The 27,880-nt window shown below is 40.9% G+C and overlaps 2 protein-coding genes across 10 annotated transcripts in view; one reads left to right on the top strand and one right to left on the bottom strand.

Annotated features, from left to right (window-relative positions):
* Positions 1–27,880, top strand: part of MED28 (mediator complex subunit 28) — a 1,184,036-nt gene that overhangs the window by 76,843 nt on the left and 1,079,313 nt on the right. The gene's annotated exons all lie outside the window — the stretch shown is intronic.
* The window catches only part of LDB2 (LIM domain binding 2), a 399,521-nt gene that overhangs the window by 7,561 nt on the left and 364,080 nt on the right, over positions 1–27,880 (bottom strand). For all 9 annotated transcript variants that reach the window (XM_050791965.1, XM_050791972.1, XM_050791973.1 and 6 more), the window contains exon 6: positions 2,922–3,045. In XM_050791965.1, coding sequence (XP_050647922.1) covers positions 2,922–3,045 — 124 coding nt within the window. The remainder of the gene's footprint in view (positions 1–2,921; positions 3,046–27,880) is intronic.

Genomic DNA, 27,880 nt, shown 5'->3' with positions numbered 1-27,880 from the left:
GGATCCCTAGGGTACCTCCAAGGTAAGAGTGAAGTAGGAACTTTAGATAGCCGATTCGTGAGCCAGTGTGCAACAGCAGCATCTACTGGTAAAATGTTATATTGCAGCCCACCTCTATTATACCTTTATAGAATTCTCAAGTAAAGTCAGTTCCATCAGCTGTGGATGTGGAGCTTAGGGATTCCCAAGTTCAGAAGGAATACCCATGGTTTGGGCCCTGCTGTCTAATGAATGCTATTCCAAAATTGCAAGAAAAAAATATGTCTGAGTATATGGTATAGCCAGTATATTACTGAGGGGAAACTAGACCTCTTAAAGAAAGGCCTATTCAAAAATAGAGAAAAATATTTTGGACTTGAAGGATGGGGCAACATTTTAATGGAAATATAGAGACCCAAGGTAAAGTGTGGTAAGATAAATATTCTTTATTTATTTGTTTGTTACTTATAAGGTATAGAACATTATGCAATGCCTGTCACTATTCTTAATGTTTCCAATGCACTATTTTATATTTAAAAAATCCTATTATTTAGGAACTATTATTTTAATCTTTGTTTCATAAATGAGAAAGTTTCAGAAGCCTTCTCCTGCCAGTTACTGAATAAGTTGGAAATGGCAAGTAAGAGCATCCTTTTTGCTAACTCTATTTTAGACCTGACTGTGATGGAGAGAAGGCAACTCAGGGCCACACTGGAACCAAATAAGAGGGCCTTGTAAAATTTTCTTAAAACACCTATGCTGGCTGGGTGCCATGGCTCATGCTTATAATCCTAGCATTTTGGGAGGACGAGGCTAGTGAATTGTTTGAGCCCAGGAATTCGAGACCAACTTGGGCAACATGGTGAAACCCCATCTGCACAAAATACATACAAATTAGCCAGGTGTGATGATAGGCACCAGGGATCCCAGATACTCTTGAGGCTGAGGTGTGAGAATCACCTGAGCCTGGAAGTTGAGGCTGCAATAAGCTATGATTGTGCCACTGCAGTCCAGCCTGGGTGACAGAGCAAGACCGTGTCTCAAAAACAAAGCAAAGCAAGACAAAATAAAACAAAAACAAACAAAAAAAACCCCACCTATGCCACTTCTGATGGACAATGGGAAGGATCTTCCTCTAAGGCTCATTTCAAAGACCACTTAGTCCAAAGAGTATCCCTGACTTCTGACTTTTGACTTTTCTACTTATCTACTATTTTTTTTGTCATTCGTAAATATTTTGTCTCTTATGCTTAAAGATTTTCATCAAATGGTCTATCATTTTCCTCCATCGAGTTCTGGGTGCTTGTTCTGAAGGATGAGAGGAACAGGATATAGAACTGTTCCAGGACATGGAGTTGAATAAAGGGTTGAGGAGGACATTCTAAAGTCCAGCAGATACTCAGGCCCACTGCTGATAAGCATCTTCTTTCTTTGACCTTAAGAGTATAAATTTGGTACTTTTAAAATTTGTAATTTGACATGACACTGGGGCAAATGTACCTAAAATGCAAACTCTGGACTATTCCCATTAACAGTAGGTGGCTGTGGTAGTAAAGTAATGGACTTTGGAGACATAAAAACCTTTTTGTGACACAGTCCTCCTTCATTTGTTAGCCATGAGACTGGCTGTGTCAAATTACTACCCTAAGTCTCAGAGCGCACTATATAAAATGGAGATAATATATTTAAAGTTATGGTAAGGATTCAATATTTTTGCATGTTTTATTCAGTGTGGTAACTCCCAGTGGCTAGAACCATGTCTGGACCCTAGTAAAACTCAATAAATAATTATTGAATGAATGAAGGAATTAATGAATAATATATTAATTATGTACACCTATGTTAGAAAATATAGGTGCTCAAAGCATTTGCTGAGTGGATTGCTTTTTTTCTGTAAAGCCTTATTAGCATTAAAAGAAAAAATAAAGCCAATTTAAGCACATTTAATATATTTGGAAAATAATATTCCAAAAGTCTAAAATTCCCATAAGATGGGGATGTAACTATTCTACATAAAATAACACTTATTTTCTCAGCTTTCTAAATATGTACTTGATTAAATTTGCTATATTCATTTTATGTAAAACCCCTGGCCAATTACCAGCCGAAGGTGACCATTATATTTTGTGATTCAGAAAGCTATGTGCCTCGTGTTAATAATTACTCTTTATAAAAATAATTTTTAGCGAAGGGATACGTTTTGCTTTTATGATCAATGAGGCTCAACACACGCCTGGGAGTGAAAGTGTATTAGATAGGAAGACAATTAATGATGACTTGAAGCGGTAATTTCAGAACCCCAGCAGGAGACTGTAGTATCTAAACTGCATTCTAGGGAAGTGAGGGAAATGGAATGGCTTATGTATTCTCTTCATGATCAGAACTTTTGATACAATATATCTTTAAAAATAGAGCAAACTTCATTTTTCCTTCATTCCTTTCCTCCTTTCTTCCTTAATTCCTTTGTTCTTTCTTCCTTCCTTCTTTCTATCCCTTTTTTCTCCTTTCCTTCCTCCTTATCTTCCCTTTCTTTGTTCTTTTTCATAATTTCTACCATTCTTAAAAAAACAAAAAACCTAAAACATTAGGCTGTGAAAAGCCAGCAATCTGGCTCAGTGGAAGAACCACTAGCTTGGGAGACAGGGACCCCTGGCTCTGATCTCAACTTTGCCAATGACCTTCTTGATCACCTTGAACACGTCATTTTACCTCTCTGAGTTGCAGGTCCTAATCTGGTAAGCAAGGAGACTGTAGATAATTCTTAAGGATGTTCGCATGTCACAAATTCATTGTCTCTATGTCCACAACCATGGTCAGAATATCCCTAATAAGCTACTTGTCCTGTTACATTAATGATCACCTTCCTCCTTTTCACATCACTTCATCCCTGGAAGACACCTCTGAAAACGAATTTAGAGAAAGAGCGAAGAATGAGGGTGTACCTGGCGGAGCCACCATCCGCTGCCACTTCTGAAACAAGCAGGTCTTCAGGCAGTCTCGGGGACTGAGGTTGTAAGTTTTATGTCTCGACATCAGTTCCTGCATTGGCTCCAGTATTACACACAACTGCAAGAAGTTCAAAGACATTGGCATTTCACTACTTTATAATACTAATTACAATAGATAATGTTAACAGCTGGAATCAAGTAGACAGCCTTGAGGATACTTTTATTTCCCTGGTTTTGATTTTCTTTATATAAATGTTAGGAAAAATAAATATTACAAAAACTTGACTATATCTACTTAATTATCATTTATAATATGATATTACAGCTGAATGTGATTCACACAGATACACACATAGACACACACACACACACATACACACACACACACTCCTGTACAGACAATGGGGTGGATATATGTAGCTCTATTCTGAATTCAAATAACTCTCTCTGGTTGAAAACACAAAACAAAACAAAAACGAACAAACAAACAAAAAACCCTCTTCTTTCAGCATGCTTCGATTTCTACTCTGGTTTCTGTTCTTGTTTGTATAAGCACACGCTGTGAGTTACAATGCTAGTTTATGCAGATTGGTAGTGAAATTCATCTTTTAAACTGGAGAACAGAGTGGAAACTACAGGCACTTTTTGATCTTAACTCTTAGAAAGGTGGATGGTGAATGCTATTTTATTTTTATTCATGTACTCATCTGTATTTTATACATGACGATACTGTAAATAACATATGTCAACATTCAATGTGGGAGGATTTTTTTTTGTGGTTCTGCATACAGCCACCTTGTTCCTTCCTTTGGTTAGATTTTTTTCAGCCTTACTTTGGTCTAAGACGTCTGATGACAAAGATTAATGAGGAAAACAAGAAGATAAAACCATTTAGGATTGCCTTGGACTTTTCCGAATTCCTTCTCAACTGGAAGCTTATCAGAATACCATTGCATTGACAGTACTATACCTATGAGGACAGAGACCACAATTTGGAATTGTACATTGATCACTATTGCAATTACAATGATATAAATATTGGCCATGCACCTTCTTCTGCGAAAAAGCATCACCTTATTATGAAAGACAGATGTGCAGTCTTCGGCATCATCAGCCTACCTTCCTTTTTAGCCTCTCTTCTTATGCCATCCCTCATCTTGAACATGTCTCTAGAGGCCACTCTGCTTTTGGTCCTCTGAGCTCTCTCTACCTGAAATTCTTCTCTCCCCTCCTCTTGGAGAATACTCACTCATCCTTGAAGACATAGTTACTTCTTCTGTTAAGCCTTCCTCCCAGATGTGCACCTGTTCCCACACAGGCTGAGCTGGGTGCCTCTCTCCAGTTCTCCACAGCACCCAGCTCCTTCTGCTGTATGGACTCACTCATTCATGCTATGAAACCATCTGCTTCTAAGTCTGCCTTTACCACTAGGCCATGAATGCTTCGAAGGCTGAGACTCCTTTTATCTCTGTGTTCCTAGTTTAACTCAAATGAGTAGATGCATTTAAAGAGTGATTCTTAGAAAATCTGGAGGATCTTCCTATGCCGACGTTTCTCGAAGTGTGGTCTAAGAAACATTTCCATCAGAATCAAATGGGCTGACTGTTAAAAGTTCAGATTTCGGGGCTATGCCACTTCTGTTTCATTGGGCCTTGAGGTGGGGTTCCAAATCTACATACTCCTGTTGGGGCTCAGAAAATGATACCCCCAAATGAAGGCCTCTGTATAAAGCAAAGTTTGTCTTCTACTTTCTCCTGCCCTACTGTCTCCTGCCCCTTATTCTCCCCCACAGCAAGCCATATAAACTAGAATGCCTCTTCCCCAAGGAAGATCGTAGAAACCAGAACCTATCCCTGCTAAAGGTAGACATAAAATCTAAACATATTATTCTAACTTCCCTCTGCCTTTCTGTATAAGAGCTGACCATAAAGAAATTCTGTGATCCGCTTTGGAAGTAGGTCATAAGACCCCCATTCCAGCAAGGATCCTGTCCCATACCCAGGAGGAAGGAGTGCTGAGCGGAGAGACAAAGAAGAATCTGAACAGACAGGCTTTGCTGGGTTTCCCTACTCAGTTATTCCCATTAGAGAGTACTATACCTGCATTGAGAGTACTATACCTGAGTACTATACCTATACATTGAGAGTAATATACTGTGACCATTAGGTCATACTCTTTTTGTCCAATCACAGTCCATCGCAATTGTGCATTCCTCATGTAGCCTAAACATAAAAATGAATCATTTTTCCTGTATCTTTGGGTCTTCATTCTGAAGTCTCCTGTGTCATGTAAAACTTTGCTTCAATAAATATGTTACACTTTTCTCTTGTTAATTTGTCTTTTGTTATAGGAGTGACCCTTACGATAGGTAAGAAAAGGAATCACATTTTTGTATCCCTATGCCCTCACATAATTCTGACAAACGCAACTAGAATTTGTGGTCCACTAACCTATATATCCAGGGCTTTCAAATAGATAATAGAGACAGCAAGACATGCACAAACCCCAGTGGTGTCCAGTTCTAAGTCCATTCTCTTCTCACTTCTTCCCATTTTCTCAAGTTCTCTTCCTTCCTTCTTAAGTCTAAGGATGATAATTATCTTTACCTAGAAAGATTCTTCAGTTGTTTGTACCTATTACTGACCTAAGCTTGCTTAAACCACTTGCCCCATTTAAGGGTCAGCTGCACTTTTCTTACATTTGCAATTTCTCTGGAAGAAAATAAGATTTCAAAGCCTGAACAACACAAGGAATATGCACATCAAAGGGACCAAGACACCAACCCTACTAAACCAGGCTGTAAAGTAATGAGACCTGGGTTAGTAATGTTGGGTCTTCAGTCTTGCTTACTTTGATGTCCTTTTTGAAGTCTAGAGTGTTAATATGGAAAAACCTGTGAAAAAGGCAAGGTTACTATACAGCTAACTCCATATTCCAACATCATGAAGACTCTATGTGTGCATTCCTCTGTTAAGAATTCCTTGCTGATCTCACTACAGGGTATATCCTCAAATGAAAACAAATCCTTCTACCAAAAGGACACCTTCACTCATGTTCATTGCAGTACCACTCACAATAGCGACGACATGGAATCAAGCCCATCAGTGGTGGACTGGATAAAGAAAATGTGGTACACACTCACCATAGAATACTACACAGTCACGAAAAAGAACAAAATCATGTTCTCTGTAGCAACATGGATGCAGCTGGAGTCCATTATCCTAAGTGACTTAACACAAAAACAGAAAACCAAATACTGCATATTCTCACTTATAAGAGAGAGCTAAACATTGGGTACATATGGGCACAAAGATGGCAACAATGACACTGGGCACTCCAAAAGCAGGAGGGAACGTTGAAAAGCTACCTATCAGGTAGTAAGTTCACTATCTGAGTGACAGTATCAATAGAAGCCCAAACCTCAGCATCACGTAACATGCCCGTGTAACAAACCTGCTCATGTACCTCCTGAATCTAAAATAAAAATTGTAAAAAGGATGCTTTGCTACAAATCAAAGTGTAAGTTACAGACTACTTCATTGCCTTTCCAAGCCATTAATGCTCACCAGACCAAAAGGAGTGAAAGATTCCACAATTTTCTATGCAAGTAGATTTAAGAGTGGGTCATCCCTCAAAGAAGTACCACTGCTAGATCCACACAGGTTCAGAAGATATTTGCTTCTATTATTAAGCAAGAATGGTAAGAAAAACTTCAGAGAAATCCTAAAGACTGGGAAACATTTTACAGTATATTTTTTAGTATTTAAAACAGTTAAAAATGTTTTCAACATTTTCAAATTATTTACATTTGGTTCATTTACCACTCATTATAAATGAGCTTACACTGGAGATAAAAATACATGGATGGAGTGGAACAAACATGGATCTACAAGCTGAGAAGTCTAGGTATGGATTTTGACTGTCACTAGGTATGCATCCTCGGGTAAGTTATTTAAAAACACTGGGTTTCAGTTTTACCTGCAAAACAATACCCATCTTATATACTGTTGTGAGAATTTGAGTTAATATGTCTAATGCATGACTATTTAATAATCTGTAGATATTATGATTATATATTAGCAAGCATGCATAGGTTGCAATACAAACTACATTTCTATTACTTTACATCAACAAACATTTACTGAGCTTCCTCCCAAGTATCAAGCATTCTGCTTGGTGCTGGGGACACAAAAATGAGAATAACACAATCTCTGCCGTTAGAGGTAATCCTTAAAATTGCTTTAAGTATATTAAGAAAACTATCCTGCCTTAGGAAATCACATTCTTCCAAAGCAAGTATTTTTCATTGTACGACAAGGTAGATGGTGGTGGTGACCCGTTTGGACCTAGAAAGGACTATTAGCATTGGGCATGCTATGAAATGGGAGGGTTACACTTATTGTGAGGACTCTTGAGCTCACTGTCTTTTCCTTTTTTGCAGTGACTTTCCTCTCTGGGCTTTCAGCAACATTTCTTTTTCAGGTGCTAATCCTCAAAATTTATCCCTTTCCCTTTAATGTAAAAATATCTTTCCATCGCTGTAACCCACCCCAAAGGAGCCTGCATCTCTGAATGCTAATCAAGAATCCCCAGTCATTTTTCTTCCAGTGGAGAGTCTGGGGCTGGAGAGGCAGCCCTCCCCTTATTCATGTATGCAAATGAGGTTTCTTCTCTGCTGCAAGCATGCAATGGCTTTGCTGGGCTGTGTGCTGTAGGTGGCAGAACTAACTCAGATAAGAGCCTGTCTTCTTTGGCAGTAAGCCAGCGCATCTTGGCAACAGCAAAGGCCTGGGGCATTATGAAATGAAATCAGGAAGCAGGTTTGGGGAGTGGGTTCCCTTAGTCGCTAGTCAAATCTTTTGGGAGCTGCCGTTCCTACTCTCCCTGAGGTCTGAGACCCTCATGAGAATCCGGTGAAGGCTATGCAGCCTGTCTTTCAAATTTTGTACAAAATTTCTGGTGGTTGTTGAATCCTCTATAGCCCCTTCCATTGACTCTAGGAAGAGTCCCCTGTTTGTAATAAGTATGAGCCAGGTTACAAGATATATGCCTTTTCCTCATTACCCCACTCCATATTCACACATAAAAAAAATCACCAGGCAAATGCACATTGTGGAACTGAGCATAATAACACATGGTCCTTTGATGATGAAAAAATTAATCTGCACAGCCAGGACAGCTACAAAGTGCCCACTGGACTTTTCCCCTTTGCCTAAAAAGAGAGGCCACAGACAACATGTTTGAGACATCTGCAGCAGTCTGCATGCAGGCTTGCACTTTTGTTTGGTCTCTTCCTGGGGTAGGACCGGAGTGAAGAATACCATGAGGAATCCCAGGACACTGTGGAAAGGGAAGGGATCAGCAAGGCCCGTGATCACTCTTTGAATATAAAACCCATAAACATGGGGTCCCTGTCAAGTCCAGATAAGATCCCTAAGAAAGCCATTGTTCATCCTGGCAAAGTTCCAAGGACATCTTTTTGCAGATTTAGTGAATGTTTTAGGCTGAGCTTGCTCCCCTATGCTTCTGACCTCTTTTTTTCTGAGATTCTGACCCCAAGACTGACCCTTTGGTATGAAATTTTGTAATCACAACAGGAACTTGATGAATGAGTGGATGGATGGATGGATGGATGGATGGATGGATAATAGATAGCTTGGCCAGATTTATAGCAAGGAGTCATTTGTTAATGGCAGACAAATCAGGCATGGTCCTGTGTACTCTGAAGTGATGAATTTGTTCATTTGATAAATAAATGATTGTCTCCTGCATGGAAAATGCTTTGCACAATGCATATGTATGTCCTGGTCAGGCAGGAAGCTCTTAGCTCAGTCCCAGGATTCCTGCCTTTTCATATTAACAGAGGGCCTAACAAATGTAGACAGTGCAGTGTTTTGCTCTTGTTTTGCTTTTCATTTGACAGCTCTCCTGGAGAAATTCGATTCTTTTCACTACACACTCATACCCATTCTTTTGGGGCATCTCATTGCCTGAATCTCAGGAACAGGTGGTGCTTGTCAGATTTGGCTGTGAACTACAAAGCAGTATTTGATTATCTCCCAACGTAGGCTCTGTCTACCATCAACATTTTAATTCCATCTTTTTTGTGTGACATCCTATGGCCTTGAACCTTCTACTCTTTGTATGTAGGTCTCTGCAGAGTTGCTAGGTGAACGTGTTGCTCGGACCTTTGCTTGTGTTGTTTTTCTTGCTTAAAAGGCCTTCTCTCCTCTTTCCCAGTCGTCTTAACTAGGATTTGGCAAACTATGACCTGTGGACTAAATATCCATGCTTACTTACTGTCGATAGCTGCTTTTGTGCTACAGCAAAACTCATAACTGGACAGCCTACACGTTAAAAAATACTCATTATCTTGTCCTTCACAGAAAGTTTGTTGACGCTTGAACTAAATCAGTACTATTCCAAGGAGGTGGCTGCAAATGACTTGTTACATCTTCATAATAGGATAAAGAGCTTGAGGCCGAGCATGTTCAATTCACTGCTTCCTTTATTGTGAAAGTTTTGCATTAAAAAGGTATCAGATCAACTAAACTATATGCCCAGTGACATAGCTGAGTTATATTCTGGAGACAGCTCCTTTACTTGTTGAGAACCACTCACCCACACTAAGTCACACTATCTGAACCATTTAAGGTCCTCCAAGGTCCAGCTCAAATCCCACCTCTGTCTCCAACCATCCTATCCTGCAAGGGACTCTTTTGCTTCTATAGCACTTATCGTGAATCTTTGCACATCCCAGTGTTTATATTTGCATTAGAAATTTTCCTTTCTTGTAGCCTTGTTCACCTCTTATATACGGCAAGCTAGGTTTTACTTTTCTTTTCATTTAACATGGCATTAGGTATACTCAAACATTTGTTGACTCATAACTTAATAGTATCTACAGAATGCCTAGTCTACTATCCCTGGAGTATGCACCTTATATTATTATATCATTAACCCTCACTCCCACCTTTTGGCCCACTTTTACAGGTGAGAAAACTCATACTCAAACCCATTAAATCATCCAGAACAGTGATAAAGAATGTGGTTCCTACAGTGTATCCAAGGCAATACAGCTATTTGAAGGGCAGAGAAGAGGTTCAGTCAAGTATCTCTGACTTCAACCCTGTACTATTAACTCCTAAGTGCTATGTTGTCTACCTCTCTGAATATCAGTGGCTTAAATGACTTCTAAGATACCAAGTTCAAAGCCTCTCACTGTTTTTGAGTTTCTCTTTGCAAATGGTGTTGATCCACAGAGCTAATACATGAAACTTGGGGATTTGAACCCAGATGAATCTGGTTCCAAAACCTACACAGAGAGGTAGGTGATGCAAAAGGGTGTAGGTTTTAGAAGCAGATTCATCTGGGTTCAAATCCTCCAGTCTGCCATTGTCTAGCTATGTGTTCTTTGCCAAGAATTTTAGCCTCTCTGAATCTCAGTTTCCTCATCTAGAAAATGGGGATAATACTACTTATCTCTGACAGTTTGAAACAAAGTAAGTAAGCCCTTAATACAAAAGCCTGGAACTAGGTCAGCACTCAAAAGATGAACACTGTTGTGATGAGAAGTGCTGTGGCCTTAAAGGCCAGCCCCACTGAGCCAGGAGCTCAATGTGTTATGGGACTGAGAAGCTTCTTTGGGAAGTCAGTCATGTGGTCTCTGCAAGTCTTAGGGTGACTAGATACAATGAATGCCCCAAAGAGTAGTAATCAGGTCAATGGTACATGGCATTTTAGTAGCTAACGTCTCTGATAATAACCTATATTTAGAATTCAGTGATAAATACCAAATGTTCAATTCCACAAGCCAGGTTTTTTCGCCCTCCCCTCCCCACCGCCCCACCACCAGTAATTTACTCCTCTGGCTAAATCTGTACTAGAAAGACCTCAGATGATGCGGGTCGTGGGGGGAGATTAAGAAACAAACTCTTATCTAAGAGTGAAGGAGTCTCTCCTAATTAGGAAACACATAATGAAAAGATAATACATGGAATCAAAAAGAAAAAAAAAAAAAAGCAAATAATCCCCACCAAGAAGCAGATAAGAATGAATAACAGGCATCCACATGACTAAACTCACTCTGCTCTGAAGAAGAAAAACAAGGGATAGAGGAAACACTTTCCCTTAGAAGCGATGCAATTCCAAAATATCAGATTATGATTCAGGTTTATTTCCTGATAGGATTAAAGATAGATTGGTTGTCAAATTCAAAACATCCTCCTTTTTATCTGAAGATTCAACCGGGGGATGTGTTGCCTTTTCTCAGTTTGTTTGCAAATTGATTACTCATGAAAGTTATCGCATCCAACCCTGAAGACAGGGAGTCCCTCTGTTCTCAGGCAGAGGAGAGTAGCAGCAGCTGTCACTCCAGTCTTGAAGGGACCATCCTTCTTCCAGAGTGATCTTCCCCGATTTCACTTTTGAGGCTTTCGGGAAGGAGGCCATTGACTGCTTTTCAGACCCACCCAGGGGAGAAGTGCTTGGACTGTTTTCCTACCCTGGGGCAGCCCCGTCAGACTAGCCAAGCTCATGATTTCTGCTGCACCCGTTAGGCCCATGAAGAGACCATTCAAGGCCCCTTCTGTTCTTTTCTTTACCTCTGATGCTACAGCCATCATTTCTCTGCCATGTCTTCCTGCATGGGCAACCCTTTCCACAATGCTCAGGTTATTTGCTTCTTTGCTTTTAGACCTGCTCCTTCCTTCCAGCTCTGCATGGCAGGAGACAAGCCCCTGCACATTATTTCCCAGCTCTCTTTGCCAACTGGCTTCAGGAGAGGTTTGGCCAGTTGGAGGTACCCAGGGAGATTAGATAGAAGCAGGTTGTGTTAGTTTCTTAGGACTGCCATATCCTGGTACCACAGACTGGGTGGCTTAAAACAACAGGAATGTATTCTGTCTGTTCTGGAGGCTGGAAATCTGAAATCAAGGAGTAGGCAGGGCTGAGCTCCCTCTGAAGGCTCCCAAGAACAATCCTGCCATGTCTTGTCCTAGCTGCTGGTGGCACCAGCAATCCTTGGGGCTCACTGGCTTGTAGCTGCATCACTCCAATCTCTGCCTCCATCTGCACATGGCCTTTGCCCTTGTGTCTCTGTTCTCTCCTCTTCTTATAAGGATGCCAGTAATTGGATTTAGGGTGCACTCTAAATCCAGAATGATTTCATGCTGAGATCCTTAACTGATAACATCTGCAAAGACTCTTCTCCCAAATAAGGTCACATTATTCTAAGTTTCCAGGGGAATATGAATTTTGAGGGAGCCTGTTCAACCTACTCTATGGTTAAGGAAATAAGGAGGGGTATTTCTTGCTTTCTCTGTAGTTTAGGTAGCCTTTTCAGCAGCTGTCATCAGACACATCCATTACAGTTCCAGCTGACACCATGTGACCCTACACCTTCTGCCTTTGTTCTTCTAGCCCCAGGAGTGGCAATTGCTAATCTTAGTGCTTCTTCATCTTCCTCTGATTGTTTGTCTATCTCCAACATCTTTAAAAGCATATGCTACATTAAATTTCCTCTATTAAATTAGCAGGTGTGGGTTTTGTTTTCTTGGGTGGGCTCTGTTTGACATACATGATTTATAAGAAATTAGACAATATATGCAAGATGAAGGACTTTTGGTGTCTGGGAGTCTCATGTGTTGTGGCTAGGCAAGCAAATTCAGCTTGGGTTCAAACTCCACCTACTTAATAAGGGGGTGATCTTGGGCAAGCGACTTAATCTCTTGGCGTTTCAGTCTCCCCATCAGCAAGGTTAGGATAACCTTAGTACCTAACTAGTGGGGTAACTAGGAGAAAGAAGCAAATTTATTTGAGGTATTTACCTAGGTTTCTGGCTTATGGAAAGTGCTCTATACATGTTTATTATGATTGGACTATTACCAAGAGTGGGGCAGGGGGTTCACAGAAGACACTTTGAAACTTGGCATAACATATCTGTTAAAATTTTATAGATGTTCCCTGCCGTGTGTGTGCATGTTTACATGTATGTACAATTGGCCCTTCTTATCTGGGGGTTCCACATCTGTGGATTCAACCAATCACAGGTCAAAAATATTTAAAAAATAATGGATGGTTGTGTCAATACTGAATATGTACAGACTTTTTTCTTATCATTAGTTCCTAAGCAATGCAGTATAACAACTACTTATTTAGCATTTACATTGTATTAGGCATTGTAAGTTATCTAGAGATGATTTAAAATATATGAGTAGAAGTACAAAGGTTATGTGCAAATATACAATTTTATATGGGGGATTATGGTGTCTGTGGGTCCTGCAACCAAACCCCTATGGTTACTGAGGAACAACTCTATGTATCTCTGTATATATAGAGAGAAATGTAAATATATATACACACACAACCTGAAAATTAGATTTTGATGATACAATGGATGTCTAAAAAAATATTGGTCACTCTGTCTAAGGTATATATAACTTGTTCTGACCATTGGGCTATTGCCTCAAATATCCCATCTGTGGGTTCTAGCAGCATCTCTAAATTCTAGGGCACAGTAGCTAGATGTTTACAAAAGAAAGAGGAATCATCTGCCTGGAAATACATCACAATCATTAACAAACATCTACGGAGTGCTGTCTGTCACCTAGAGAGGTACAAGCAAATTTCTGGTAAGTTTTAAAGATTCTTATTGGCGAATTATTGTCCTACAGTTGAGCCAAGGCACTAAAAATGAAGGCCAGTGGCTCAGAATTACTCTAAATGGCCTCAGACATTGACTATTGTAGGTCACTATATTAGTCAGGATTCTTTAGAGAAACAGAACCAATAGGGTATGTGCATGTATGTACGCATGTATGTACATATGTATTTTAAGGAGTTGGCTCATGTGATTTTACGGGTTACCAGGTCCCAAAATCCATAGTGTTTCCACAGGCTGGAAACTCTCAATAGTACCCAACTCTATATATACTGTTTTTTAAAACCTATATGTAGATACCTATAATAAAGTTTAAGTACAACAGCAAAAATAGCAAGAATTTCTTTATCTTCCTTCACAGGTAGAAGATTCATTCTTACTGTAGATCTTACTGTACATCTTTCATTCTTACTGTAGATCTTATTCACTTCAGGACTCTTTTTCTTTATTAAGTTGAGAACTTTTACCTTTCACCTGAAAGAAATACTTTATGGCTTCTCTCTGACATATCTGAATGGCCAGCCATCACTACTCTTACATTTTGGGACCATTATTAATTAAAGTAAAGGTTACTTGAACACATGAACTGCCATACTGCGACAGTCAATCTGATAACCAAGCAGGCTACTCAGGGACTAATGGGTGGGTGGGGTAGATAGTGTGTATCCATTGGACAGAGGGATGATTCATGTTCCAGATGGGACACAGGACAGTGTGGGGTTTCATCACACTACTCAGAATGGCAATTTAAAAGTTATGAATAGTTTATTTCTAGAATTTTCTCTTTAATATTTTCTGACCGTGGTTGACCATAGGTAACTGAAACTGCAGGAAACAAAACCGTAGGTAAGAGAGGTCTACAGCAACTAGTACTACAGCCTAGCTAAGTTGACACTTAAAATTAACTATTAGGGTGCCCCCCACTAGACTCTAAACAACTAGAGGGCTGGGCTGTATCTTGTGAGTTTACTTTATTTCTCTTTCAAGGTACCAAGCAGTAGGTCTGATGTTTGTGGAAGGAATGAATGCTTGAAAATAGGGATGTGGTAGGATGGAAAACAAATGGACCAGATTTTGCTTTATCCATTTCATAACTGTAGTAACCTGGGGCACATTATTCAAGCATGTATCACATAGTATTTATCAGGCATCCTCTATATGCTCAGGAAGGAGAGTGGCACTCGAGATGCAATGGTGAACACAGAAGTTGCGGCTCCCTCCCCTGAGGCTCCCTGTTGGAGGGAGAGACAGGTGATAAACAAGGATTCCAAACTGGATGCACATAATAAAGAAGGGCAAAACGTGTCAGGAAGGGCTGCCTGAGGAATCGATATTTAAGTTGAGACATACAAAGATGAATTAGGAGTCAGCCAGGTGAAAGAAAAGATTCCTAAGACAGAGGTAGGGAGGGTATCTCAGGCAGAGGAAATATGCGTGTAAATGCAAGAGAACAGGGCATTGGAAACCACCACATCGTGGAAAGAGAGTATGAGGGAGGGGCTGAGAGCCTGAGCTGCAGTGGACAGGCAGGCAGGGGTCCAGTTAAATCAAAGCCTCACTTTCTGCCCCAAAGAGGAGCTGAGAGGCACAGATGATGTAGGCAAAAACATTCTGTGTGTGATAAACCCTCTGCAAATGCCATTAGGGTTTACATTAAACTGAAATGTGTCAAATGCAATATTGCTCTTTCATCCATGTTTCCAGAACATGAGACAAGCATCAGCATTTTGATGTGTTTGGTGAAACAAAGCACCAAATATCCCAAAAGGCAAACAATGGCTGCTTGGAGACTGACCCCCAGCATAGGAACCCTTTGCAATCATCCATCCTTGCCTCACGGGAAATATGCAGCTTTTATAGCACATTGGTTATTCTTCTCAGGGACCTAAAAGACTAGGTACTCACTGTAAGGTAACATTTAAACACTAACATTTATAAATGCAGCTTTATAATTGCAATACTGCAAATAAGGGAATTTGGATATGTTCCTTGAGAGCTGTCAGTGACAGTTTCCAAGGAACATGACTATCTTGTTCATGCAGTTATAATCCCTTCTGAACACTAACTGAGTGATTACTGCTGCCTCCTGCCCTGGGATAAGTACCCACAAGACTGGAAAGACAGCTTTGTGCTGGGGTTTGGGGCTGTGTCCCTAAGGCTGCTGTTTGGGAGGATTTCGGGGCTGCTGATCAGTGTGGGGATGTGGTCTTCTCTCTCGGTTCTGGGCACGCAAAGCGTGGCTGCATTTAGAACAGCTGTCTTCTTGGCTGCCTTCTTGGGAGCTTCTACCAGGCAACAGCTCTCCAGCTCTGCTCTGACAAAAAGGAAAGGAACAGTTTCTCAATAACGCAGCACTCAGCTGCTCAGTTGCTCCCCGGCCATTTCATCACTGTGCGCTTGTAACTGCAGCCATCTCCTCTCCCAGGGATAGAAGGGAGTTTGGTGAAAAGTAAGATTCATGTTGATGATGCCAGCACTGTATGAAAATGGAGTTGGCAGAGGTTGCAGTTCATTCATTCATTCATTCATTCATTCACTAATTCATTCATTCAACACCTATTTACTGAATGTGTACTATGTGCTCTGTATTTGTTCTAGGTGCTGGGGATGCTGTGAGCAGGAAAAAAGAAAATCACTGCTCTTGAGGGAACTGCATTTTAATGAAGGAGACAGATAATAAATAAATTAAATAAACAAAAGATACACTATGTCAGCTAGTGATAAGTACCAAAGAGAAAAAGGAACATAGGGAAGAGAGATATGAAATGTTGGAGTTGGGAGGGTTGAAAATGTGGATACCTGGGAGAATAGTGGCTCTGCAGACATATCTACATTCTAATGGTTCGAAATTGTGACTACAGCAGGTTCCATGGCATAGGGAATTACAGCTGCTAATTAACTGCCCTTGAGATGCAGAGATGAGCCTGAATTATCCAGGTGGACCCAATATAACAACAAAGGTACTGTTATTGTTAATTTTTGGTGTCGACTTGACTGGATTAAGGGATACCTAAAAACCTGGGAAAGGGGTATTTGTGTTATGTCCATGAGGATGTTTCCAGAGGAGAATGGTGTGTGAGTTAGTGGACTCAGTGGGGAAGATCTGCTCTCAATGTAAGCAGACACCACACAATCAGCTGGGGGCCCAGATAGAACAGAAAGGCAGAGAAAAGGTGAAAAGGTGAATTCTCTCTCGCTTTTCTGGAGTTGGGACACCCTTCTTCTCCTGCCTTTGGACATCAGAATTCCAAGTTCTCTGGCCTTTGGATTCTAGCACTAAGCAGTGCTCCCCCAACCCCCACCCCTCAGGTTGTCAGACCGTCAGCCTGGGAGTGAGAATTACCCCCTTGGCTTCCCTGGCTCTGAAGCTTTGAGACTTGTCATGAGCCACATTATCAGCTTCCTTGGGGCTGCAGATGGCAGATATCTACTGCAGAACTCCTCAGCCTCCGTCATCACACGAGCCAAGGCACCTAATGAATTCTCTCTCATCTATCTGTCTATCATCTATCATCTATATATCCATCCAACCTCTTGGTGAACCCTGACTAACGTGGGTATTTATCAGTGAAAGAAGGATTCAGAAGGTGGAATCAGAAAGATGGCAGCACGAGAAGGACTTGACCCGACACTGTGTCTTTGAAAATAAAAGGGTGCTAGGAGCCAAGGAATGTGTACGCCTCTAGAAGCTGGGAAAGGCAAGAAAACAGATTCTCCCTGAGAGCCTCCAGAGAGGAACGTAATCCTGCCAACACCTTGACTTTAGTGCAATGATATCTGTATCAGAGTTCTGATCTACCACAAGATCATCAATTGTGTTGTTCCCAGCCACTAAGTTTGTAGTAATGTATCTTAACAGCAATAGAAAACCAATATAAGCATCCAAAAGGCAACTTCTAAGTGAAGAACTCTGATATAGTTGCCATATTTAGCAAATAAAACTACAAGCTGTCTAGTTAAATCTGAATTTCAGATAATAAATAATAATTTATTAAAGTAATATATTATTAATAACTTATTTATTATTTATCTGTTCTCAAATGTAACTGGGCATCTTGTATTTTATCTGGCAACCCAAATCTCAGAGAAAGTTAGACGGTGAGATATTTGGGGAACACATTCCAGGCAGAAGGACAGCATTTCTGCTAGGGCAGAATTCTCAGGAGCAGAGGGAAGAACAAGAGCAAAGACCTGAGTTCCTTGAGAAACTTCTAGGAGGGAAGTGCAGCTGGAGTGAAGAGATGAGGGAAACTGCAGGAGAAGGTGAGTTCAGAGAGACTGTAAGGAACTATTAGGTTAGTACAAAACTAATTGCAGTTTTTACAATGCGATGCCACCTTACTCCCAAGAATGGCCATAAACAAAAACAAAAACAAAAATAGATGTTGGCATGGATGTGGTGAAAAGGGAACACTTTTACACTGCTGGTGGGAATGTAAACTAGTGCAACCACTATGGAAGACAGTATGGAAATTCCTTAAAGAATGAAAAGTAGAACCACCATTTGATCCAGCAGTCCCATCTAACCAGAGGAAAATAAGTCATTATATTAAAAAGACACTTGCGCACGCATATTTAGAGGAGCACAATTTGCAATTGCAAAAATGTGGAACCAGCCCAAATGCTATTAATCAAAGAGTGGATAAAGAAACTGTGGTATATAGTCAAACTCATAAAAGCAGAAATGATGACTATATTTAATAATACTGCATTGTAAACTTTAAATTTATAAGAGGGTAGACCTTAAGTCTTCTTACCTCACACACACAAAATGATTATGTGAGGTAATGAATGTGTTAATTATATTTATTTCAGTAATCATTTCACTAAAACTATATCAAATAATCAAGTTGTGTACTTAAACATATCCAATTTTCATTTCTCATGTATACCTTAATAAAGCTGGGGGAAAAAATGAAAAAAAAAAAAAAAAAGAAACTGTGGAATACTACTTAGCCATAGAAAAGAATGAGTTAATGGCATTAGCAGCAACCTGGATGGGACTAGAGACTATTATTCTAAGTTAAGTAACTTGGGAATGGAAAACCAAATATTGTATGTTCTCAATCGTAAGTGGGAGCTAAGCTATGAGGATGCTAAGGCATAAGAACGACACAATGGACTTTGGGGACTCAGGGCGAAAGGGAGGGAAGGGGGTGACAGGTGAAAGACTACACATTGGGTTCTGTGTATACTGCTTGGGTGTAGGTACACCAAAATCTCACAAATCACCACTAAAAATTTTACTCGTGTAACCAAATATCACTCGTTCTTCAAAAAACCTAACGGAAATGAAAAAATATTTTAAAGTAATTGTGGTTTTTATCATTAAAAGCAATGGCAAAAACTGCAATTTTTTTTTGCACCAACCTAATGGATTACAAACGTCATAATGGGGATGTTGGCCTTTGGTCCAAGCAAGTTGGCTGACATTGGAGGATTTTGAGCAGAGGTGGACCAGTGTTTGGGGCCTCCTGAGAATGGAGAGGGGCTGACGGTAAGCAACTTGAGGGCAGGGCCTTCGGCCAGCCTTGCTGAAGAGGCACACACAAACTGTGAGGGCAGCAGGCCTTCGAACTGGTAGACTTGTGCGGTGCCCCCTGCCACCAGAACCAGTAAGGTATAGAGAAGTGCCTGGTGGGAGAGCAGAAGATGTTAAGAGGAAAAAAGTGATTCATGAGAAGAAATCTGGTCTGTGAGCCAGTGCGTAAGGGACATGGGCAAAGAACAGATGTATAGGGGCCTCACGAGGCTGAAGACATTACGTTCAAAGCCCCATTTCATCACTCTGGAACTCAGGAAGAGAGAAGTGTGTCATGACACCTGTCTACTCAGTTAGTTCAGAGCAGCAGAGTCTACACCAAGATCCCGAGAAGCCACACACATTTCAATCTTCAAACGCACCTGGCTTTTCTTGGAACAGTTGCCAGAGGAGAAAAAATGATGACTATAAAACTCTTTTAGAAGGTTAATAAATCACTCACTACCTCTAATCATTACCAGTACTTGGTGTTTACTTACCTTTAACTATACAGATGAGGAAAGGGAAACCAGAGGGAATGAGTAACGGGCCCAAGGATGCAGCTTTTAGGGACTCATTAGCTTTGTCCTCCTTGAACTTGGCCCCCAGACTGAATCAATTACCCCCATCTTAATTTTTATGCCCATGCTTGGGAATGTATCTCTATCATCCTATGGTATAATGAGCTGAATATGTGTCTGCCTTCCTTATGAGCCTGGGATCCTAGTAGGCAAGCAGAGAAATAAATTAATGTTGAATGAATGAATGCGGCAAACCACTGACAGGCCAGGTTGCAGGTGCAGCAGGGCCCATGTCCCTTCATCCTCAGTAGAAATGGGTCAGAACTGAGGACCCTGCCTTCTGCCACCACTTCTCCAGTGTCATTTCAATGTGCATCACTTCTAATTTCACTGTGTGTTTTCCCTCAGAGAGTATTCAAAGCTTTGAGAGGGATCAGGGATGGAAGCTTGTTTTTTATTTTTCCTCCACCTATCTGCATTTAATCACATAGGGAGCTTCTCTTCCTTGTCTTCTTCCTTGTGTTCCATCTCATTGTTTCCCTTTCATTTTTCCATGCTTTGAGAGCATCCTTGTCCCCTGGGTCCTTTACAGAAGATCTGTATATATGGTGTTTGAAAATCAGTTTCTGTTCTAGCCAATAAATTGATGCAATAGACTGCGGCTTCAGCCTCCACTTTTTTTGGTTTCTGTGTGTGTATGTGTAAAGTTTCATGGTTGACATCTGTCTGATCCTGTCCATTCTGGCATTGAGTCCCTAGATGTGAGAATGAATGTGTTCTTCACGCCCTTTGTGAGCACTGAGAAGCTTGGGGTGAGCAGATTCATCGGAAATGGCTGGTCTAATTGGCAGAAATAACCCAGGTGCCTTCCAGTAAGAAAGGCAAGAAAACACAACCACAAGTTCACTCTGGGCTACTACATTTGGTGGAGTCTCAGTTTCTCAAATTATTTATAAACCGGCAAGCAGATATCATAAGACTCCCAATATTATAGAATTTTGAAAGCTAGCCTACTCCTGGACATTTTACAGTAGTGACAGCCAAAGTTCATTGTGTTAAGAGGCTCTGCCTGACCTCACACTGCTGCCTCGGTGTCAGCCTTGAAATTGTGGCTGTTCTCCTTGTTCAAGGTCTTGCCCTTTTCACTGTGCCATGACACATGGTAACACTTTCCCCTTTTCAAATAGGACACTTGCTTTCGGTTGGGTCTAGTCTCAAACTTCCTTGCTAGCTCTTGGAAAATTCCTGAAACCCATAACTCTCCTACAACATTCAGGACTTTCTGTTTTCCAATGCTGTTATGTATGGGCAAATATCAGTTTGCCCAGCAGCAGAAAGTAAGCTGCCCAAGGGCACACTGAAAGCAAAGTCTGTTACTATGTCCCTCATGATCTGAGGCAGAACCTAGTACCTTAAGTCCTGAAAAAGGACCTAGTTTATTTCTGATTCAAAACACATATTCATTTGGTCTGAAAACATCAAATAAGGGTTAACATATACCTCCTTTCTTCTGGAATCTTTTGCACGATACAGGCTTTCTTTGAGGTACAGAACCTTCCCAAAATGACAGTTTCCCATCTATCCTCACAGAGACTGTCCTGAAGTTTGTTCTTTCTTAAATGGATTCACCTGAGTCAACACACGGACTCCTAAAATGCCATCTACTATTTTAGGGGGCTGGCACACAACTCGTTACTCTGTTACTCCATCTAGACAGCACCATAGCTCTACGACTTGGGTATTTTTATCCTCATTTTGCAGATGAGCAACCTAAGGATTACAGAGATTTAAGTGACTCACCATTCATAAATGATCTCATTTTGTCCTCCCAACAAGGTTATAGATTAGGACTTAGGATCCTTAGTTTCAGAGACCATCCTTGGCGTTTTCTAGAGGGATGAAGTGCTTTGCCCCAGACCTATAGCTAGAAAGTAGTGGAACCAGGTTTCAGTGTAACTTCTTTTGACCCATACCCAGGAAGGTGCTCAGCAAACAGCAGGTACTCCATGAACACCTGTTGAACAAATGGATGATTCTGCAGCCCACGTTCTTCCCACTATGCTCTACTATTGCAAAGCTGTTATCCCTCCGTCTGGCACACAGTTCTGACACAAAGGCTGATTAAAAAGCATGTTGCCAAGTCCTCTTTTCTCAGGCCACTTTGGGCTGTCCCAGTTCCTCTGGTACTTCCCTGTCACCCTTGCTCCCAGCAGTATCTTTCAGAAACAGCTTAGGAAATGACAATTTATCATCCTACCATCTCTCTTCATAATCATGTGTGAAGGTGAAGAATGACATTTCCTTCCTCTTAATTCCTCCAAAAGGCAAACAACATATTATTCAGGAGTTCTGCGTCAAATCCCAACACCTGATATGCCTGATATGCAAACCATTCACTTTCTCTATTTGTGCAGCCATGGGACCTTATCACTATTGCTGTTCTTCCTTTTGATGATGAAACACATCCTCCATCACTCTTCACTTGTGTCCCTGGCAATTCCCGCAGGTTCACACGGCTTCTCAAATCTTATTTGTCTTCTTCAAGTTCTTGTGGGTCCAAAATAAATCATGGATTTAGAGAAATCATCACTGTGTCATTCATGTTTGAGTGCTGGCATGGCTAAATAGATAGACACCTTCATACCAGGGATATGGTTTAGGAAAACCTTATAGTTAGAATAAATTTTGTCTAGGAATGTTCTGTCGAAAAGCACCCAAAGTAATATATTTTTTCCAGATATCTTGTAAGGAAATATGCCCATCCGTAGTTTTTCCACGAACGCTTTGCAGTTCAAACAGATGGAGGAAGGTAGGAGAGGACCTGAGATGAGGGAACACAGTTTCATTTAAGGATAAAACCCTCTAATAAAAGGCTTTTTGTGAGGTTTCATTCTAACTTAGAATGATCATTTTGTGTACTAAAAATAAACAGATTATGCATAGCTGGGATTTGGGGCAGGGGCGGGGATCAGCCTCTCTCTTCATCCTTCTCTTTCCACTATTCCCTTTGAATTTTTTCTTTTAATTTTAGGTATGCCAAAAAAATAAGGTTTTCAGGAGTGTAACAATTATGGATTTTCGGCATCACAATGTTTTCTTCAGGTACACACACACACACACACACACACACACACACACACCCTTCCATATTTCCTTACCATGGCTAAAGCACAAATGCAGTATTTTTCACAAAACTGATGCTATTTTCAGACTGAATTGTAGGAAGTCTGCAGCATTAATAAACAGACAAGAAGCATAGGGCCATAGCGCACGGTAATATGCCAATGCAAAAGCTAGTTTGGCCTTTAGCCAATGAACTGTGGTTAGATGTTGCAACAACGAAAGTAAAAGCACTGCTTACAAAGGAATGATTAATAAGCTGACAAATTTCAGGCATTTATTTCCTATTCTTTCGTGCCAGCTATATTAACACTAGCATATTTTCAACTTTATTAGTAAAATCTGAGAGTCTCGTTCTCTTAGGTGTGTTCATGAAGAGCTTCCGAAATCAGCTGCAAATTATTTGGAGAGGTGAATATTTGATCAATGTTGCTTTTTTCTCCCATTACCCTAATAGACCATGTCTGTTTATTTGTCTCCATGACACCTTGCTCCGAATAATAACCATTATGGTTCCCCAAATCCAGTGCTGCAGGAAATCTTCTACTGTGGTATTAGCATCTTGTGGTAACTGATCCATGCGCCTTGTGTGGGACTTCTTCTGTCATATTTGCTTCAAAGAATTTCTATCCCTCCCTGTGACAAATGCTCTTTGTGTGCCAGTTTGACATTCTTAGCATGCAGCCACTTTCTAGGAAGGGAGCCAATCAACAGACTCCAATATCCTGTCTATAATAAACTCAAGATCTCAATTAACTGAAAAGATGGAGTAAATTGAGGACTTATGAGATAGAATTAGGGTGACCAACTTGCTTCAGTTTGCTTGGGACTGTCCCAGATTTTAAAACTAGAAGTTCCAGATCCCAGGAAACCTCTCAGTCCCCTTCAGTGGGTTGGCTTGTTACCCTTGATAGAAGAGTCACTGGCCTGAGCCTGAAGAAAACTAGGAAGGGACTTGGCTTTAGAGACAGACCCAGGTTCAAATCTCAGCCAGGTCCTACCAGCTGTGTGACTCTCTTCAAGCCTCGGTGCTATCAACATGTGATTAACCTCTAGTCTGAGGTTAAGGATTCCATTTCTAAAGTTAAAAAACCATTCATATCTGCAAAAATGGAAATAATAATAGCTACCCCATGGATCTGAGGATACAAAGCAAAATCGCATCTGCAAGTATCTACACATACAAGACATTGCAAACTTCAGAGCCCTGGTTGCTGAGTTCCAAGGTAGATTAACATGCACTTAAGTGGGTCCTAAAGAAGCAACGACAAATGACACAATGAAATTGTATCCTGGATGGTGTGTCCTGGCATTTGACTCTGAACATGGTTTTATTTTTGTCTATAAAGCTGAGACTTCTCTCAAGAAAGCAAGACCGTGACAGAGAAGGGCAGCTTCTTCACCATGTCCCTAACGTTACCAGACACCTTGTCCGAGGGACGTCACCCTGGCTGAACAAATGGGTGCTTATATAAAAGACCTGTCCTCCAATAAAATTCCATTTTGGGGTTGCATAAAAGCAATTCCTGGAAAGGTGAAGTTTTTAATTAAATGTATTCAAAGAGAGTACAGATTAATGCCTCTAAGCAAGAGAGTATTTAATGCTTCCAGGCCAGCTCATGCCTGCTGAAGTAAAAATCTTCATGTCAGTGAGGCTTTTAAGTATTGATACTTCCTGCATTAATAATACTCTAAACCACATTCATAATAATACAATTAGTAATGCAATTCACACCATACAGCATGTGAGGACTCTGCATTATTAATTACAGAAGCATATTCCTTTGTATGGAATGCCATGATCTAATTTTAGCTCTCAAGGTAAATTATCATAAACTTGGGGGGCAGGGGAGTCCATCAGAGTGATGCAGCGTGTGCAACTCACATTCCTCTGACGATCACAAAATAACAATAAATATTCTGTGCACGGTGCCTGCAGGGAGGAAACCCATTTTAAAGTCCAAGCTTGAGTGAATCTGGCTGTGCTTCCAAATTTTGTATGCAGCAAAATGTGATTAATATCCTCGACGTTCTTATTCTGTCTCAGCCTCCATCCTAAACCCATGGAGTATCATGATACTTTTATGTTGATGAACAAGATGCCTTAGTAGGCATTTCAGAAACCGCGTTTTACCCCAATGGGACTTGCCTCATAATTACCATTCCCCTCCTAAACACCCCGAGCTGGCCTTGCAGGAATTCTCGTCTCTAGCACTGGGGTAAGGGGAGTACATGTTTTATCACTGATGATTTTGCTAAAGGCCTATGCTAGTTCTGAGTAACGAAAAAATGTATTGGAACACATAGTTGTGCTAATTTATATTTCTCAAGTAGCTTAAAAGGTCTTCCTTTTTTCTGTATCTTTACATACACTATGTATTATTAGAAAAATAACTCTGCCCATGTGGTAGACCAAAAGTGACATGAAATTGTTATTTTCACTTTCTACGATGAATCAGAAGAGCAAAACTCAATTGAGATGCCAAGAAAGAAGAGGATATCTGACTCAGAAGTATTAGGACAGATTCAGAGGAACTTCTGTAGGGTCCCCCTTGCTATCCATCTATCTGGACACTACACTCTTTCCATCATAAAGACCTTCCCAAAACCTCTGTGCACCCTGAGGTCTCTCAACTCAGGACATGACATCAGCACGGCCACCCCATCCTAGTGACCAGACCCAAACCACATACTAAGAAGTGTAATAAAGCCAGAAATGTAATTACGACACATCTGGAGTTGAGTTTTGTGCCAGTCTCAACTCTCCCCAAAGTGATACACAGCTGTCATTTTTCACAGGTTGAAAGAAGGTAAGAATTTCTCCAGCCTAACAGGCTTTTCCGTGCATCTGGGGCAAGGGGCTTCAGGTAAACCAACTGCTGTGATTGTGTGAGAGAAGGGCAGAAGTAATTGCTAGTTCTTGAAAGAAAACCATTTGGATGACACAGAAGGGGAGCTAACCACTCACAGACAGGAGAGACCCTCATCTAACATGATACAATATAAAAGGCACCGATGGGATTTAGGGGTAGGCAGATGTGCGTAATTGTCCTGCCACCGCTTCCTGTCACTGTGCTGTCACTGTCCCTCCAGGTTCCTTTCATAGAGCCTTTGGTGCCTGATTGTTTCTTGGGTTCTTCAATATGGCAGAGACCTCAAGCTTTCCTTACAGTCATTCATTCATTCATCCAACAAACATGTTTTGAGTGTCCACATTCTGTGTGCCAGGTTCTATGTCAGATACAATCAACAAAGCAGACATAGTCCCTTCCTTCAAGCCTGGGTGATTTGCACTATTACGGGAGAAGAACATGGGCTGCGGAACATACCAAGGAAGAATACTCAATCCAGACTAGGGTGGGAGGGCTGTGTTGGCAAAGGCTTCCTGGGAGAAAAGCATATCAGAACTGGGTCAAGATGGTTTAGTTATTGATTCTAGTAAATGCTGGACAATAATAGTAAATAATAGTAGTAGCACTTACTGAATGCTTTCATTATGCTAAGCCCTATGCTGGGTTTCCACAGACCATCTCCTCTATGAAGCAGGTTTTATTATCATCACCATGTGTAAACAAAGATACCAATGTGTTGAAAGCTCAAATGCTTTTCCTATGGTTCCAGGTAAGAAGCAACAGAGCTAGGAATTGAACTTGCGTAAAAGGAAAAATACAAAACATGCATTTCTAACCACTGCACTATGCTGTTAACCTTTGTGACTTGGGAAAGATCCTTGCAAATAAGCCTCAAAGTATTATTTGCCAAAGCAGATGAAGCTGCACAGCACGAAAACCCAATCCCAAGTATGCTTATTTTGCAAGACAGTTGGACGGAGCACTGGGCCACAAAGGGTAAGGGGAGTGCATTTGCCCCTAGAGGATGGTTGGCTTTCTCCCCAGCAACTAACTTTGTTTTCTGTACTGGACCAGGAGAAGAACAGCCCATATGAAGGATGCCCATGTAGCTCATTTGTGCAGGAGCAGATAGCAAGCCTTTTATCTCCCTGGCTGGGTGTGACCGTGGTGATAGAGCTGCCTTGGGAAGATGAGTAGCTAGGAAAAAGGTTCTCAATCACTCCTGCTTTATGGTAAATGTCTGAGGGCTGTGACTTTCCAAATTGATTGTGGTCCACCCCAGCGAAGTCGCCTTCCTACACCTCGCTGAGTGCTCCAGCCTGCTGTGCTGCTGGTCAGATGCCCGGATGACCTCTGCTACTGTCCAGAGAAGTTGGTGCCTCCACTGGAAGTTGATGATTTTCCTTCAGGGGAAACACAAAAAGGACCTGGCAGCTGAGTGAGAAAAGGAGCCAGAATGTGATGAACAGCCATTGTGTTAACTCAAATTGTACTATAGAATGAGCACGTTTGTTCTCACTCAACAGGAAGTCATTCCAGGGTAGAGGAAATTCCAGTTCTGCCACCGTTGGGAATCACATGACTCAGGTGGGTCAGGGGATGGAGAATGGCTCAGCAGGGGACTGTCAGGGCTGCTGAACACCTTCCCAAAGATTTGCAGGGCTGGGAGGAAGGCCTAGAAGGACAAGTACAGGTTAGGGGTCAAACAAGTGGGTGTTAATCCCATTCCCTATTTTTTGACTATGTGGCCTTAGGCCAGTTACTCAGTCTGTGTTCAAAATAAAGCCCTTTTTAGGTCTGCTCTAAAAATGAAACAGGATTATGTAAATGAAGTGCTGTGCCCACTCCAGTGCTGGTGCTTTGTCAATCATAATGTTACTCATATTTCTGTATTGCAATTCTGAGGTTTTTACAGTTTACATTTTTATGATTGGTATAATCCTGTGTGTGTGGCTGAGTGTCTAGGTTTTGTTTGTGAAAGAGGGACTTTCTTTCTTTTTAGAGTTTTCCTTACTCATGTGGAGAGACTGTTTCAAGAACTAAGGCTCTTAGAAACACCAAGACTTCTAAAACCCTTTTATTCTTTGTGACAAAGCAAGCAAACTATGGGAGAGTATGACAGGGAAAAGGAAAACACAATGTAGTTTTTACTAAGAAACCAACAATTTCCCTTGCTCTCCCTTCTTCTAGAAGGAAATGTGAAGATTTCCTTAGTTTCTTCCTTCTGGGTGAAGACCCAAGTACAGATCTACTGCTCTCTTGGAAAGAATAATTCAGGA

The sequence above is a fragment of the Macaca thibetana genome, chromosome 5 (assembly GCF_024542745.1).
Source record: "Macaca thibetana thibetana isolate TM-01 chromosome 5, ASM2454274v1, whole genome shotgun sequence".
Classification (NCBI taxonomy): Eukaryota; Metazoa; Chordata; class Mammalia; order Primates; family Cercopithecidae; genus Macaca; species Macaca thibetana.
Note: the sequence above shows the minus strand (reverse complement) of the source record. Positions and strands in the feature narration are given on the sequence as shown.